The sequence below is a fragment of the Solea senegalensis genome, linkage group LG12 (assembly GCF_019176455.1).
Source record: "Solea senegalensis isolate Sse05_10M linkage group LG12, IFAPA_SoseM_1, whole genome shotgun sequence".
In the NCBI taxonomy this organism is placed as follows: domain Eukaryota; kingdom Metazoa; phylum Chordata; class Actinopteri; order Pleuronectiformes; family Soleidae; genus Solea; species Solea senegalensis.
In genome coordinates this window covers 14,594,913-14,609,940 of record NC_058032.1, presented here as the reverse complement: position 1 = coordinate 14,609,940, position 15,028 = coordinate 14,594,913, and the positions used below count along the sequence as shown (strand labels likewise).

Below are 15,028 nucleotides of genomic sequence, written 5' to 3'. Positions count from 1 at the left end.
TAATGTTTCAAGGGTTATGTTGTCTCTATGCCCTTCAGAGCACCGCTATGTGGAGCTATTTCTGAACTCAACGGCAGGTGGCAGTAATGGAGCATATGGCAGCCAGATGATGGGTGGAATGGGTAAGTATTGGTCATGGAGATTTTGGGAAAAAATGGGTCTTTGTTGGGATGTAAAATCTGTTCACTGAAATAAAAATTTCCATTTTCTCAGATGAGCAAAGGCTTTAAATGAGCATCAGCACCATGCAGCAGAGTAAAACACTAGTACATTTTATACTGACTTGACGTCGCTTTACGCTGGATGTGACTTTTCTCCTCAGGCAACCAGTCGTCTTACAGCGGTGGCCAGCTGAGCTCAGGGTATTCTGGTGGATACAGCAGCCAAGGAAACATGGGTGGCTACAATGACTATAGTGAGTGTCATCTCTTTAACAATAGGTTTGACTGTAACATTTCCTGCTCTCAAGGCCATTGACTGATGTACTATTGGTACCAAGTTACAACAGCAGATCACCGTACAATGCTAGCTTGGGCCTTTCCAACTAAACTTGGGCAGGTTTTTGGCTTGAACAGAAATGCAGCTTGTTTGTGTATGACTCCTTGAACTCCTTGGTCCTATAGTGTGTATTCTTTCTCTTGTTAGGTAACCAGGGCGGAATGGGAAGCAGTTACTACGGCGGCGGTGGAGGAGGAGGAGGAGGAGGAGGAAGCAGAGGCTCTATGAATGGACTGGGTGGGGGATGGGGGATGTAGATTTTCTTTTTTCCCCCCTTAATTTGATGTTTTTTTTAAACTCAGCATTTTGCTGTAAGGACTGGAAATGTAAGTCTCACCTAGGGTCAGGCGAGGAGGTTTTCAAAATACCGATTGTTAGGCTTTGTTTTTTTAGCAGATGATCTTCAGAAAGATGTGAAATCATCTGGTGTCACAACAGTGCTGTTCGTCTTCCCCATTCCTGTTTTCACATGTCACAGAAAACATGCTTTACTCTTTTGATATAATGAAGTGTGTCATTTGTGTTTTTCAAACATCTGGCTGCTCCTCGAGGTTAATTCATCCTTTTTTGTTGGCTGTAACATAATTTTCAATGTCTGAGTGCATGAACAAAATCAGAATGTTTCTGTTATCTAATGTTTTGACCTTGTTTCATCTTCTACATAGTGTTAAGCCTTTTGTTTCCTGTTAAATTGTTCATCTGACTTTGACTTCACATGGTCAGAGAATTTGTTTTCTTAAGGCGTGACTGTTGATGGAGCTTTTTTTTCTGGATTTGGGCTTTATCAACAGCAAGTGAATTTAAGATCAGACAACATTGAAGGTTTCTACTGCTTCAAATGTTATTTGTATTTCATGTGCACAAAGTGAATAAACTAGTCTGGAATATCTAATTGAAAACAAGCATTGCAAAGGAGGGTTTTATTTGTTTTTATCAAATACGATAAAAAAAATTTGGTCATGATTCCCAAATTAAGAAAAAGGCTTTGTAGCAGTTCATACAATCCACAAAAACCCTGTTATACATTCTGAAATAATTCAAATTTGTTAACATTCTACATTTTACATAATGTTTGCATGTGTCTGGCAGTGGCACCATTACTGAAAAAAATTGAGATGCAAAATCAATGTCAAATCAGCTACTGAAAACTAATAGTAACCTTGAGATATTAAACTACACCCACTCTAAACATGTCAGATTATAGGGTGAGTACCAAATTATCAAGCCAGAAAAAAAATAAATACCCAAAAACTTACATTTGAGCAAAGTAAAGTCTCTAACATAGTCTGCATAAATGTGAGCTCATTCTGCGTTAATCACGGCCCCAGAATCCTGAATTTCAGGTAACTAAAAGTGGAATCACATTTCCCCAAGATTAGATTTTTCAACATCCTTTTAAAAAAGTGGATGAGCACGTGCAGTGTGTTTAGTAACATTTAAGCTTGTCGGTGTTCTGTCATGAACCTGTGGATGAGCTTCTCTGTAGCAGGAGGGAGTGACACACATCGCACACCCGCACGGGACGAGGGTACGATGGTAACGCCAGCTCGTTGCTGGAGCAGCTGTTGCAGTAGATGTCCCCACAGTTTCTGCAGTGATGCTACGAACACAAACCGCTCATTTAAAATACTATAGTGGTCGATATTACAGGGGAAGGATAAAGTAGCTGCAATGGGAAAAATGTACCTACCTTTCTGCGTGCGATGGAGAACTCCTTCTGGCATTGTTTGCATTGAGTGGCTTCATCATCTTTCAGCCATGTATGGCCCTTAAAGAGATAAGATTTCTCATGACACACTGTTTTGCAGCATCCACAATAGAAGAACATACTTTACAACTTATTTACCTTCAAGGCTTTGTTGACCTCCCTGAAGTCCTCCATCTTGAGTTTTGACCTTTGACACAAATTAGTCTAGTATTACAAAAAATAAAAGACATGATAATGACAAATAAGTAGGATGATCAAAAGTCACTGACTGGCTGAGATGAAGTCCCATCTCCTGTAAAGCCTGTTCCTGTTGCTCACACGTCTGCTGTAGCTGCTGCTTCTCCTGCTTCAAATCCTGCAGTTCCTGCATTATGAATTCACAGGGAAAAAAGCACTATACCAGGGGTGTCTTAACCTTTTTTAATGAGGGCCAGATTTGATAATGTAAAGATTATCAAACCGTCACAACCTTTTTTTTTAAACAGTAACAGTAATACAAATAAAAATTTCACTGTCCCAATCATCATTTTTAAATGGAAATGGAACCAAATCAAAGCCATGCAGGAGTTTAAAAACTAAATAAAAAATAGGGCTTTTTACATCTGGAGTCAAAGCTGTCTGTCACAGGTGGATTTTGAACCCAAGAATCTGGTTTCAAAGCACAACTCCTCACCAGCTGAGCTAATGGGGGTGACACTTGACCAAGACTGAATTCTTTTCCAAGTCCCTCCCGGCCACAAAATATACATTATAAAACTGAAGCCGTGGGTCATACATAATCTAACCAAGGGCTGTATGATTGGCCCGTGAGCCGGACTTTGGACATACCTGTACTATACACACTATATCACAATAGTTCATGGATTTGTTTTTTGCTCACACAATCTTAGAACAATGTAAATCAGATGGACTCTGCTCTGGCTGTTGCAGCAGTAACAGGACAAACATGTATGAAACATGCAGTAATGAAATTGATGGATTGAACAGTTTGGCAGTAAAACCTGAGCTCTGAAAACAAACACTTAAACTAAATAAATTAAGCCTACTGCTAATTTAGGATTTATTCAATATGAATTCGTTGGTTGCTACAGTACGACGTGTGCAACACTGACCGTGTGCAGACCCTGCAGTTGTTGCAGCTGTGTACGGAGCTCCATGCTGTTGTCCTGTTCCCTCTGCAGAGATTTTTGCAGACCTTGTCTTTGCTCCCTCTCATTGCGCAGCTCCTTTTCCAAACCCAGTCTGTGCACGCAAAAGTACATGGTGAGTTCAATATACAGTAAACCTGTGAAAATACATATCAAACATCCTTTTTATTTTTTTTGTAAAGGTTTTGATTTTGATACTTGTTGAGAATTACACCAATTGGTTTAGAAATCTTCTGTTTCTTGTATACAGATGCAATGAACAGTGAAACAGAACTTGGCTTTTATGAATTCGGACTGTGTATACATACTATTTACGATAAATATATCATATAGGTTACCTATAATAGGTTAATAGTTACTTTGAGGCATGCAATTTTACTTCTTTTCATATCAACCCATGTTTGAGCTCACACGATCAAGGAATGTTGACATAAATGACGCTCAAGTCACCTCATGTCATTCTAGCTAAAACAATAGAACTCTATGTACAATGGATCTTTGCAGATGTGTAGTGTTTTTTCTGTTTTGTATATTGCAAACGTTGAATTTGACTTCACCCCCCTGAGGTGTGCTTCTTAACCTTAGTGTGTCCAGTTCAGTCAGTTGTTCCTGTAAAGCATCCACTTTTCCTTCCAGCTCTACACGCATGACTTTGTCCGACTGGTCGCTCTGTTTGCGCGCCTGTTCTGAGTTTTGTAGTCTGTGACACCCAAAAGACAGAAAAGCAGAGTACTAGTTCAAAAAAACAAAACTTTCAAAAAAACAAGCTTTTACATGTATGTGTGGAGCACAAACCTCTGCTCTAGTTCCATCATGGTTTTCTCCATTTCATTCATCTTCTGCTCAAGTTGAACAGCCTCTGCCTGCTTTTTCTCCACTTCATGTTGCGAGTCCTTTCGAGTCACATGAGCTGTGTAAATATGTGTCTGTCTGGGAGAGACGAGGTGTATGCGTGGGAGTGTTTGTCTACCTGAGCTTTGTGGAACATTTGCAGGTTAAGCGTCTTGACTTGGTCAAGCTGAAGACGCAGGGCAACCAGTGTGTCCTGTTTCTCATGCGTGTCCTTCTCCAGCAACTTCATGGCCACCTCCATCTCCTGCTTTAACCCCACCTGCAGCTCCAACTCACGCTCCAGCTCCTAACATCACAAAGTGACGAGAGCTGATCAGCATAAAAACACACACACACACCCAACAAAGATCCTTTGGCTCTACCAACAAAAACCCAGACAGAGTCACCTGTTACTACGACATGTATGTTATACCTGACGAATGCGCTTTTCCTCCCTGTACTGCTTCCACACCACATTGTACATCTCATCCAGACCTTGTCGCGTCTGTTTGTAGGTCTCCAGCTCCACCTGGCTGTCCTGAAGGGCTGCCTGAAAAAACAACCAAGCAAAAGAAGAAAAAAAACGTTGACGTTTTGTATCATTCAGTTGCAGATTTGTAGTTTGTTCACTTTACGGACTTCCTCCTTTTTCTGGCTGGACTGCAGGATGGTCTCATTCTCTTTTCTTAGTTGTTCCTGTTCTTCCCGCAGAGAATTTATTCTGTCCGTTGCTGCCGTCAACTGAGGAGAAGAAAAGAAACACACACGCAGAGGTCACCCGTGTGCATAAAATTGCTGCATTTGCAACAAACACGCAACTGATGGCACACACTTCTTCAGACCTCTTCTACAAGTTTGCTGTTGGTCTTCTCTAGAGAGTCCATCTTAGCCTGAAGGTCAGTGACAGTGCCGCTTAGGTGACGGTTCAACTCCTCAATGTAGTGCTTCTGATCCAATATGGCTGTCATCTTTGTATCACTAAAAGAAAAGAATGCAAAGAGTGGAAGCGTTGAGTGTGAATGAGGTTTGTATGAAATCAAAAGATTATCAAGCAAGGGGCTATAACAGTGAGTAGTTCGAAACGTAAAGCTCATCAGTCCACCTGAAAGCAGTCACTCACTCTTTTTGAGTCTCACTCTTGACTGGATCCTTCAGGTAAAGGGAGAAGTCAATAACTCCAACCTAAATGGAAGAGAGACAGTGATTACTGTTGATCTCCATTAACTTTGTTCACAAGGAGAAGATGAGACCTGTGTCTCATTTCAGGGGCTGCCTCCTTCAGAGAGTGCATTTGAAGGCTGATTGCATCACAGGGCTATGACTCAACTGTCCCATTCCAGAAGCTCCTTTAAATCAGCCGACAAATGTCTTTCTGCCCCTGAGCAATGAAGGATCCACGAGGCCTATCCCAGGATTAATTGCTTGCCAGAGACTGATGTTTTGGAAGGACATGCCGACAAAGAGAACAGAGACTTAACGCTCTAAAACATTTTAAATTTAAGTACAAGGCTTCAACTTAACTGAATAAACAACAGTACACATGTTCAATAAGAAAATGGCCCGAAAAAAAATAGCATGCCATTAGTAATGTGTACTGTGTCCAGCTGCTTGAATCCTGTTGCTAGGCAACAGCAATAATACAATAAGGAAATTTCCCATAGACCAGACCATTTAATTTCAGTCCAGCCACTGTCATCTGTCTACAGTTTAGACAGATGACAAAAGACACCTGCCCTCATTAGCCATGTAGACAAGCTTCCTACCTTCCTAAGGACACAGCCCCTGAATTAATGGTTCTTTAGTCAGAAGTCAGAACTGGGAGTGACATCACCTCCGAGTTGATTGCATTCCAGTTGAGTCAGACTGGAGTCGGAATACAATATGGACAATAATACAATACAATACTGTGAAACAGTGACGATGACGTTCTCAAATGTCAGAGAACTGTTTTAATTCTTTAAAAAACACTCCAAACCAATGAATCTATTAATAATCCATTAAACAAGTTAATGTTTCAACCCTATTTTGCACACATAAACAACATAGCAACATGTCCATAGATAAATGTTCAATAAAACTATGTGTATGAAGACAGAAGTGCAATTAACAGTAAACGTAACTGGGTGTTTTTACTACTGACATGAGTGACAGCCATCTTGGAATCCTATGTTGGGGTTTGTGATGTTGCTCCAAATTTCTGACTACAACTGGAATGCACCATCAGACTCAGCTCAAGCGTGTGGCATGATGGGACATGCACAAATTAACACTCACCTGAGAATCAAGATCCTCCCCTTTGATGCAGAGGTTTGCGTCAATTACATTGAGGCCCACCAGCAGTCCCCCCATCACTGCACCCTCCTCCTCCATCATCAGTGCTCCAGAGTCATAAAACTCACTACAGGATTGAAACAATTATTAAGTACAAAAAACAAAAAGAAAATATAAAATGCCTGGTACAGAACAAATACAACTGCTCAGGATCAACAAACCTCAGGAGGTCCTTGCGGTCCAGCAAAAGTTTTATATAGTCAGCTACGGTCTTCTGCATCAGCGCCAGATGCAGCCAGGCCCTTGCTCTACCCAAACCGGTCCTGACAGAGCAGAAAAGGTGTTAACTCATGAATTTACTTTGTAGATTTAATGGGAGGGAAACGTGCAACAGCATACTTAATGCCGGGCAGGTCTCTAGCACTTGTGGCGATGTTAACAGACTCTGGACACAACTTCTCAACCAGTTCCAAGGGGCCCCATATGGACTTGTTCTGACCAATGAAAGATTTCTTAGCTGAGGAGAAAATGTGTACAGTTAATTTCCACACTCTGATTGAGAGATTACATCAAATAAAAATGTATTTCATTCACAAGTTTGAAGTTCAGCATTATGGACAGTCTCACCTTTCAGGCCGTGTTTCAGGCAGTGCTCCAGCACAACAAAAAACTGCTGAAGAGGAGGATACTCTGAGTCCAGCGTCCTGCCCAGATTTAGGGAGGACTGGATTAGTACCTTGATGCTCAGCTTCATCATGCTGAGGAGGTTGGCTCTTTCTATTGCCATGGGGTCTTTAGAGGGCAACACTGTGCAACACACAGTAAAAAAAAAAAAAAAGACAGTCAACAGAGTGAAACTGATGCAGGTTTGGAGTAGACATGAAAGCTTCTGAATACACACTGAATGTGGTCGTAAACACAAACCTCTGGCTATGTGCACAAACATTTACCCATAAAATCTGAATTTTGCTGGTGAGGTCACATGTGCTGACAGCTGACAGTGACAGAGAAGTAACAGAGATGGACTTCAGTGTTTCTGTGGAGTGTCAATGGTCAGTATTAGTCAGAGCTTACTCGGGAGTCTTTTGGAGGTGCCACTGACGCCATTCTCGGGCTCCTTGTCCGTCGGCGAGCTCGCGGCGAATCCCTGTGAGAGTTTCCTCGGGGCAGCAGCGTAGTTAATCCCGCTGCCAATCGTCTCCGTGGCCTTCCGAGCCAGAGACAGGATGGGAGCCGACCAGATACTCTCTGCCGCGGTCGGAACCGGACTCTCTGTGTGGTCCTGCCCGTCGCTGTCGCTGGACGCGCCATTGGGCTCAGCTGTGGAAACTTGAGTCTCATCTAACTGTTGTTTTGTGTCGACATTCTCACCAGCTGTGTTTACTTCCTCTGCCTCGTCGGCCATGTTTGTCCCCCTCCTCGCTGGGTTCTCACGTGACCCAAAGGAAGCGAACACTGGCGATCACGCGCGCCTTCAGATCTTTCTTCTTCTTCGGAGTTTCCATTGTAGCGTTTCGTTAATGCGTGTTACCGCCACCTTGTGGACACATTTTTCCTTCTGAAATTCTCCTCTTTTTTTCAGATATTTACATTTACGAGTGGAATATATATATATCACACATATATACATACACGTATATATGTGTGTGTATATATATATATATTTCCTTTTTTTCTGTGTTTTAGATTAGTGTGCAGTGTCACAGCAGCAGAGAGATACATAATAAATATTAAGTGTGCATTATATTATACCAGGAATGATAAAACAATAAAGAATATTTAATGATAACAAAATAGAATAACAATAGAATGGGGCATATCATGTACAGAGTAAGTCATTTGAATGATTGCACTGATTTTTGCAGAGTGTTGCACAGTTTATGTTAATTAAACTGAGCTGTGGTGCATGTGCTTTTTACTGAGAGCAGAGCTGACTGTTAAAGTCTAACAGCAGCAGGGAGCAACGACCTGTGATTCCTCACCTGCAGACACATAAGGCATGTTTGGATTAGGCTGTCGCTGAAGGAGCTGCCCACTGCATCCAGCATCACTGTCCAGGGACTTTTCTCTCTTGGACATGAAAGCTTGGCTATCATTCTCCTCTCTCCTACCACCCCCACTGGGTCAATAGTGCATCCCAGGGCCAAGCTGCTCTTCCTTATCTTAACAACAGACAGGAAGAGGCCTGAAAGACTGATGTTGCTGCCCTCACTCACCACTCAAACGAAAGATAGCTGAAGGCACCACAGAATCATCAAGGGTCTTGTGGAGTCTCCTCAGCAAGTCTGGATTAGCATATCAACCCTCAAGGGCATGTGAGGGTTGGTGAACTTAGCACAAAAAGTAAGGACATTTGTGTTGATTTTTCTTTGTTGTAACAATGCTTCTTGGCAATAAATCTTATACCATTGGAAAGTCTGTTTATTTCCCTTTTAAATGGTGCCACATTTGCAAGGAAAATGCATTTGTGGCTTGAGCAGCAGAGTTGAGAATATGGATTGCGCCCATGACAAAATCTTCTCTGCCAATGCCAAACAGCTTATTCTGTTATTGACTCTTGTTTGGTGTCAAGTATTCAGTGGGGTTGAGGTGAGGTGAGTCTCTGATAAGCCCCGCTCTGTGGGGGCGAGCGTTCTGTTACTTCTTCTTGGAGGATAGAGTTTGGTCCCAGACTGTGGAGATATGGGACCGTCACTGCATGGTTGCAGAATCTCATCTCGATATCTCTCTCTCTGATGTTTTTCCATTGAGGAAGATGCCGCCCCACCAGAAGCTCAAAACAAGAGTCAATAGCAGAATAAAATGTTTGGCACTGGCGGAGAAGATTTGACCAAACACAAATATCCTTCTTACTTTCTGTGCTAAGTCTAGCTTGTATTATCTTTTTAAAAGACTGAATTTGGAAATTGTATTATGTTGCTCTTTAACCACACTTTCCACTTTCACCACATGGGGGCGCAAACAAGCTGTGCATTTGTACCTGTTGAATCCTAACACTCTCAAATTGCGCGTGTCATTCAAACGCTCAGAGAAATTAATCTGTCCAGTTTGGAGCGATTCCATTATTAATATTGTTATTATTATTATTATTATTATCATTGTTTTGTTGATGATGATATTATTGAGGGATTACATCATTCATGAGAGGCATTTCAAGAGCGACTTCCGCAGGAAGTTTACAGACAAGGCGAAGCATGTTTGATCATACTTCATCATAAGACTGTTTCAAGTGCTTCACACAAAGACGAGAAAGACAGGATTGTAAAAGACCACCTGAGATGGGGGACCGAGAAAAACACCAAATAATATTTTTTTAAATGGCATCATATAAACTAGAGAAAACAAACAACTTTCCCGCCTGAACTGACAGGTCATTTCTCCACAGTGTCAACTCACATAAGAGATGATCCCGGTGAAATGTGATTATCTCTTGTTTGGGCCATAATCTACTGTATATATCCCAACATGAATCAAGATATGTCCACTGTTTTTGTTCTGCTGCCACAAAGAGGGTCAACAACCACAACCGTTATATAGTTAATACAGGGCATTCCATTATTCTGCAGTCAGTTATCATTAATTAACTAATTTATAACCCACAAAAGAACACACGGGTTTCCTCTTGCCTGGAGAGACGATGACTCAAAATGAAGGCAATAATGCAACTTTCTGGACAAGCAATAATGACAATAATGTGTGGCTGTCCATTTGACATCCATTTTTTATGACATAAGATTAGATAAAGCAGCAATTACTTAGACATTCATGTTTAATGAATGAATCAACTTACATTTTATGCATGGAAAAAATATATATCTGTGGGTTTCTATAAATGAAAACAAAATCACGCCCCCTACCATTATAATATTATACCTAATGTAACTGCACATATTAAAGTCACTATAGCGATGCTCAGACTCATTCCATAACGCTACACACAGAGCAGGACTGTGCCGTGCTGAGCTGTGCTGTGCTGTGTTGTAGGCGTGGTGAAGTGAGAGGAGCCATAAATACCGCGGTGCCTAAGCGCAGACGCTCTTTTCCTCCGCCGCACTCAGACTCTCGCGCACAGACACGGAGAGAAGAACAAGACTCTGCCTTACTGAACAAACACCAGGAGGGATCCATTCAAACAAGCGCACCGAGAGAAAAACACAAAACCAGAAAAAGAAAAAAGAAAGAAACAAGGAATACATTAAATATAGAACCGGGACAATTGCAAGGAATACAACTTTTTCTTAATTTTTGAACCAAGACTTTTGGAGGTTTTGTCATGATGATTTTCAGTGCGGTTCTCCTGCTGCTTCACGCCTTGGGTGAGTTTCACGTGTTAGTTTGAATAATGATAATGATGATGATGATGATGTTTGATGTCTCTTCCCCCCGTGTCACACCTGTGTGACCCCCTCTCTCTCTCGTAAACCCCCTAACGTCGAGAGCAGAGGTTTTCATGATGCCAGGCTGCTCATTAGCCAATGGGGTCATCCCTCTATTTTAGAGCATGCTTTATGTAATTGGATACACTTATTTTTAAACCATATTCTTGCCTGACATTAGCTAACAGTCTGCCCATGCATTCTGTGTGTGTGTGTGTGAGACAGAGGTTGTATGTGCCAATTTTTATTTGTCCTACACACACACACACACACACACACACACTCGTACCCCTCAGTATCATTTCTACAAATCTAAATGGTCTCTGGAGTCAGTTTCCGCTCTACTGAAGTGCTCCACAGCAAGGCATCAAGTACACACCAAGCCCTGAGTCAGAATCCACGCCATGTGCATTTCTTAACCGGGCTCAGTTGGATTCCACAAAAATCCTGCCTGGTTCTCTCTTGTGCACAACATGTTTCAACTTGCCCCGTAGAGGTCCGCCCACCTCTTGGCACAGCATCCTGTGCTCACTGCCGGTCCCCCTAGAGGAAGAGTCCAGGCATTCTGGAATTTCTGTGTCTGATTTTTTAAAAACCTTGTCTCTTTTCTCCTGCAGCGGTGTCCAGACTGGCCAGTGGTGCTGCGGTCGACAGGTATGAGAGCAACAGGCAGCAGTGGCACACGGCTGTGATCAACTTTGTGGACACGACCAAAGACAGGAGGGCAGAGGATGAGAGTGTGACGACAGTGGAATACGGCCAGCAAAGCGAGGAAGAGGAGTATGATGACGACTACTATGAAGACGAGTACGAAGACAGCATGTCGGGGGAAGATGAACTAGAACTGCCACGAGGTAATTGTCGCTGATTTCTCACCTTTAATCATTAATAATAATGTTTTTATACGCGTCCTTAGCGAAGACGGCATGTAAATTGACTTATGCTGTTTGATGTGGTTTTAGTTGCCATGTCGAGCAAACCCAAAAATCCCTCTGCCATCCTGGAGACTGAAATCACCGACGGAAAGAGAAGGAGAGGAAAGGGAAGAAAGAAGGCCAAGGGAAAGGGAAAGAAGAGGAATCCCTGTCTGAGGAAGTATAAGGATTTCTGCATTCACGGCACCTGCCAGTACCTGAAGGACATCCACGCCCCAGCCTGTGTGTAAGTGCCAGCTATGTACCACGCCCTCTATTCAGGGATCCAACATCTGCTGAATTATTCACTCACCTAACCGTTTCCCTCTCTGCACTGTCTGCAGGTGCCTTCCAAATTACTCCGGTGAAAGGTGTGAGTTCATCACGCTGCTGCCTGTGCAGTCCCCCGAGGGCTACAGCCGGACCACAGCTCTGGCTGTGGTGGCGGTGGTGCTGTCGTCCGTGTGTCTCACCATCATCGGCCTTTTACTAATGCTCAGGTGAGCGAAGCAGCCATGGAGGAAAAAACAGTTTTGGCTCCTTATGAGGCACGAGCTGAAAGTGAGATCTCTCCATCTTCTCTTGTTGTGTACAGGTTTCACAAGCGGGGAGCTTATGATGTGGAAAACGAGGAGAAGGTCAAACTAGGGTTAGCGTCAAACCACTGAAGAGACAGTGAGGGGTGAGTAGGAGGCTCAGAGTCACAGACACATGCTCTTCTTCATAGTCTGAATGCTATGTGCTCATTGCTGTTCTTTCTTTTTGCATTCCAGGAGAAGATGCAGAAAGTCTACCTCAAAATAGTAAAAGAGAAGTGAACCAAGAAAGGAGGTCCTACAGGTAAAAGGAACGTACACGAAGAAAGGAGCAGAGGGTTCTGTCTGTGTGATCCTCTACTGGACGTTCACATGAACGTATTCCTGTAGACCTCAGAAGTAACCGGGCCGCCTCATACTGGAATACTAAACGGCCCAGATGATGGAGCAGAGACACGACAAGCGCGAGGTGATGAAGACGAAGGAAGGAGGAGAAGAAGGGACAAGTCTCGACTCTGTGCTGCTTCTTGAATGTGTGAAAACTCATCTCAGACTGAACTGAACCAGAAAATCTTCCTCTTTCTTTTTTTTTTTAACAAATATGAGAGCTCAACCTGGATTTTGTTTTCTTTCGCTGCACAAGTCCATCCTTTTGTGTACAGTAAACAGTATATTTATAATTCTAATTTATTTATTTAAGCTAACTGTATTTATAGAGATTTTTAACCACCTTCAGCAGTTTTTAAAGTAATGATGTTACAGTTGTTTTTATATTTCCTATTGGGACGATATTTATTAATGAAACGTTAAAGCAAACGATGCAGAAGCTCCTGAAGTGATATAAGTACTTCATGAAAAAAAGGATATGATATGATAAAAAAAAAAAAAAATTGGCACTCGGCAGATGATCAATCGCACTGTGATTAATACGTTGATCATTAAATTGACACTGTCCATGAGCGTCCTGCTCATGTTCACACAGTTACACACACACCTGGAAACGGCTGTGTATAACTAGTGTGAGCAGGTTGGGGGTTCACCGTTTTGCTCAAAGGCTCAGATGCTAAAGAATGACCAGTGAGTCCTGCGCTTTTCTGTCACACAGCAAAATGTATCCTGCAGGTTCGGGGATCTCAAGGTCGCGATAGGGTTTGTTTTACGAGTCAGTGTAATAACATTATGATATTTCTCGATGTCTATTCATTCATAGTCGGCAACAGAAACACTGTGCACTCCAAGTACGTCTTGCTAAGAAACATTTTAAAGGGGAGTCAAAACTGAAAAAAAGAAAAAAAAAGAAATGCACTGTAGCAAGATTTTAGTATGAATATGTTGTGCTGTCATGTTGTTGTCTTACACGAGAAATTCCCTCAGATTCAAGTTAAGCTGTCAAGGAAAAACAATGTGAATTCAAGTGTTCCACCCTTTCAAATCCTGTCCTGCAGTTTTGAAGTGATGTTTATCGATTTTTTTTTTCAGAGCAAAATAAAAATAAAACCAAAAATGAAAAACATTATCTGAATTTTTGATCCTTGCCTGTAGAAATGAAAACCTGTTTATCACACCGTGTTGATATTAATAGGAGTCTCAGATGCTGCACTGAAAGATCAGTTAAGGAAGGTCAGGTTTATTTTCGCTCTTTGCTTCACTTCCTGAGTTAGACCACATATTAATGTGATATTTTGAAATGACCCATCTGGATAATGATAACAGTTGTGTGTTCTTTTGGCCAATTATAGTAAACATAATATTTTTATTTCCTACCCCTGACGTGAGGTCAATTTTTAACCAAACCACCTGTATCCTGGTCGCCTGTGCTGTTGTGTTCACTCATTATGAGACAAATATTTTTAGTGATGGAGGATGAAAGGCTTTTTAGTTTATTATGTTAGCGTACTGGCTGTGAAATAACAGGCTTTAATCATTTTCTCCTATTAGTATTGTTTAACAGATGATTCTTTTTGTGCGCTTAACATTTCACAGTGGTCCTTTCTCACTGGGGCTGTTGTCATTATCAGTTCCATGTGTCCACATCCTTCCACCGATAGATCAATCACAGTGAGTGCGGTCGGAACTCCACTGGGAGCAGATGTGCAGGGTGCAGGCGAGGCAGCACCTGATTTTCAGCCACAACACTCCGAGCCACGGCACCGCACATTATTACTCACACAGCCAACGGATGTCGTGTTCAAAGATGCGCCACCAGCTATTACAACCGAGGCCTCAACCAGCCCCCAAATGGTGCACAGTTCAGAGAGACCACATATAGCAAATACCAGCAGGATGCAGCGATGCTGTCATGTACGCTGCAGGCAGGTTTTAATGGGGACGAGGGGAGTCAAAGGATCCAGCTGTGCTCAAAGACAGGCAGAGACCCAGTCAAACGTTAGTCACCTCCTTGAAGTAACCTCCTACACGGATGTTGTTACTCTGTGTGTATGTATGTGTGTGTGTGTGTGTGTCTGTGTGTGCGTACATGAGTGGAAATGTGGTGGAGTAATGCTTTGGTGTTGTGTCTGTGTAGGTTACAGGGGTTAACCAAACCATTACAAGCAAAACTCCGCGGCAAAACGGCAGTGTTTACATGTTCGCTATGGGATGGTTTTCGACACTGTTTGTGGATTTGATTCCCATACTTTCTATATATACGGGACAAACAAGATGCTGCTGGACTCGTATGTTCACACTGATGAATGCAAGTTTGAGGCAGATGTTCAGATGAACCATAAGGGCGTGGTACCAGATG

At 42.3% G+C, this 15,028-nt stretch overlaps 3 protein-coding genes across 4 annotated transcripts in view; 2 read left to right on the top strand and 1 right to left on the bottom strand.

Moving 5' to 3' along the window:
* Window positions 1-1,400, top strand: part of hnrnph1 (heterogeneous nuclear ribonucleoprotein H1) — a 5,817-nt gene extending 4,417 nt beyond the window's left edge. The window contains exons 9-11 of one of the 2 annotated variants that reach the window (XM_044039742.1): window positions 39-122; window positions 323-415; window positions 646-1,400. In XM_044039742.1, coding sequence (XP_043895677.1) covers window positions 39-122; window positions 323-415; window positions 646-755 — 287 coding nt within the window. In that variant the 3' untranslated portion in view covers window positions 756-1,400. Of the gene's footprint in view, window positions 1-38; window positions 123-322; window positions 416-641 lie in introns of both variants that reach the window. The other variant, XM_044039743.1, reaches the window with a different exon arrangement.
* Window positions 1,401-1,403: 3 nt separating this feature from the next.
* rufy1 (RUN and FYVE domain containing 1) lies at window positions 1,404-8,021 on the bottom strand. The gene is made up of 17 exons (XM_044039741.1): window positions 7,531-8,021; window positions 7,084-7,263; window positions 6,856-6,973; window positions 6,678-6,779; window positions 6,460-6,583; window positions 5,306-5,367; window positions 5,028-5,163; window positions 4,825-4,926; window positions 4,619-4,735; window positions 4,325-4,492; window positions 4,150-4,247; window positions 3,935-4,054; window positions 3,319-3,448; window positions 2,476-2,570; window positions 2,345-2,393; window positions 2,189-2,266; window positions 1,404-2,098 (listed from the first exon to the last, which is right to left on the bottom strand). Exons 1-17 carry the CDS (start codon window positions 7,859-7,861, stop codon window positions 1,955-1,957), a joined length of 2,154 nt encoding a protein of 717 aa, XP_043895676.1. The 5' UTR covers window positions 7,862-8,021; the 3' UTR covers window positions 1,404-1,954.
* A 2,465-nt stretch (window positions 8,022-10,486) lies between these two features.
* On the top strand, window positions 10,487-13,795 carry hbegfa (heparin-binding EGF-like growth factor a). The gene is made up of 6 exons (XM_044039744.1): window positions 10,487-10,772; window positions 11,450-11,686; window positions 11,795-11,993; window positions 12,091-12,246; window positions 12,342-12,428; window positions 12,520-13,795. The coding sequence occupies exons 1-5, from the start codon at window positions 10,730-10,732 to the stop codon at window positions 12,412-12,414; spliced, it is 708 nt and encodes a 235-aa protein (XP_043895679.1). The 5' UTR covers window positions 10,487-10,729; the 3' UTR covers window positions 12,415-12,428; window positions 12,520-13,795.
* Window positions 13,796-15,028: the final 1,233 nt, after the last annotated feature.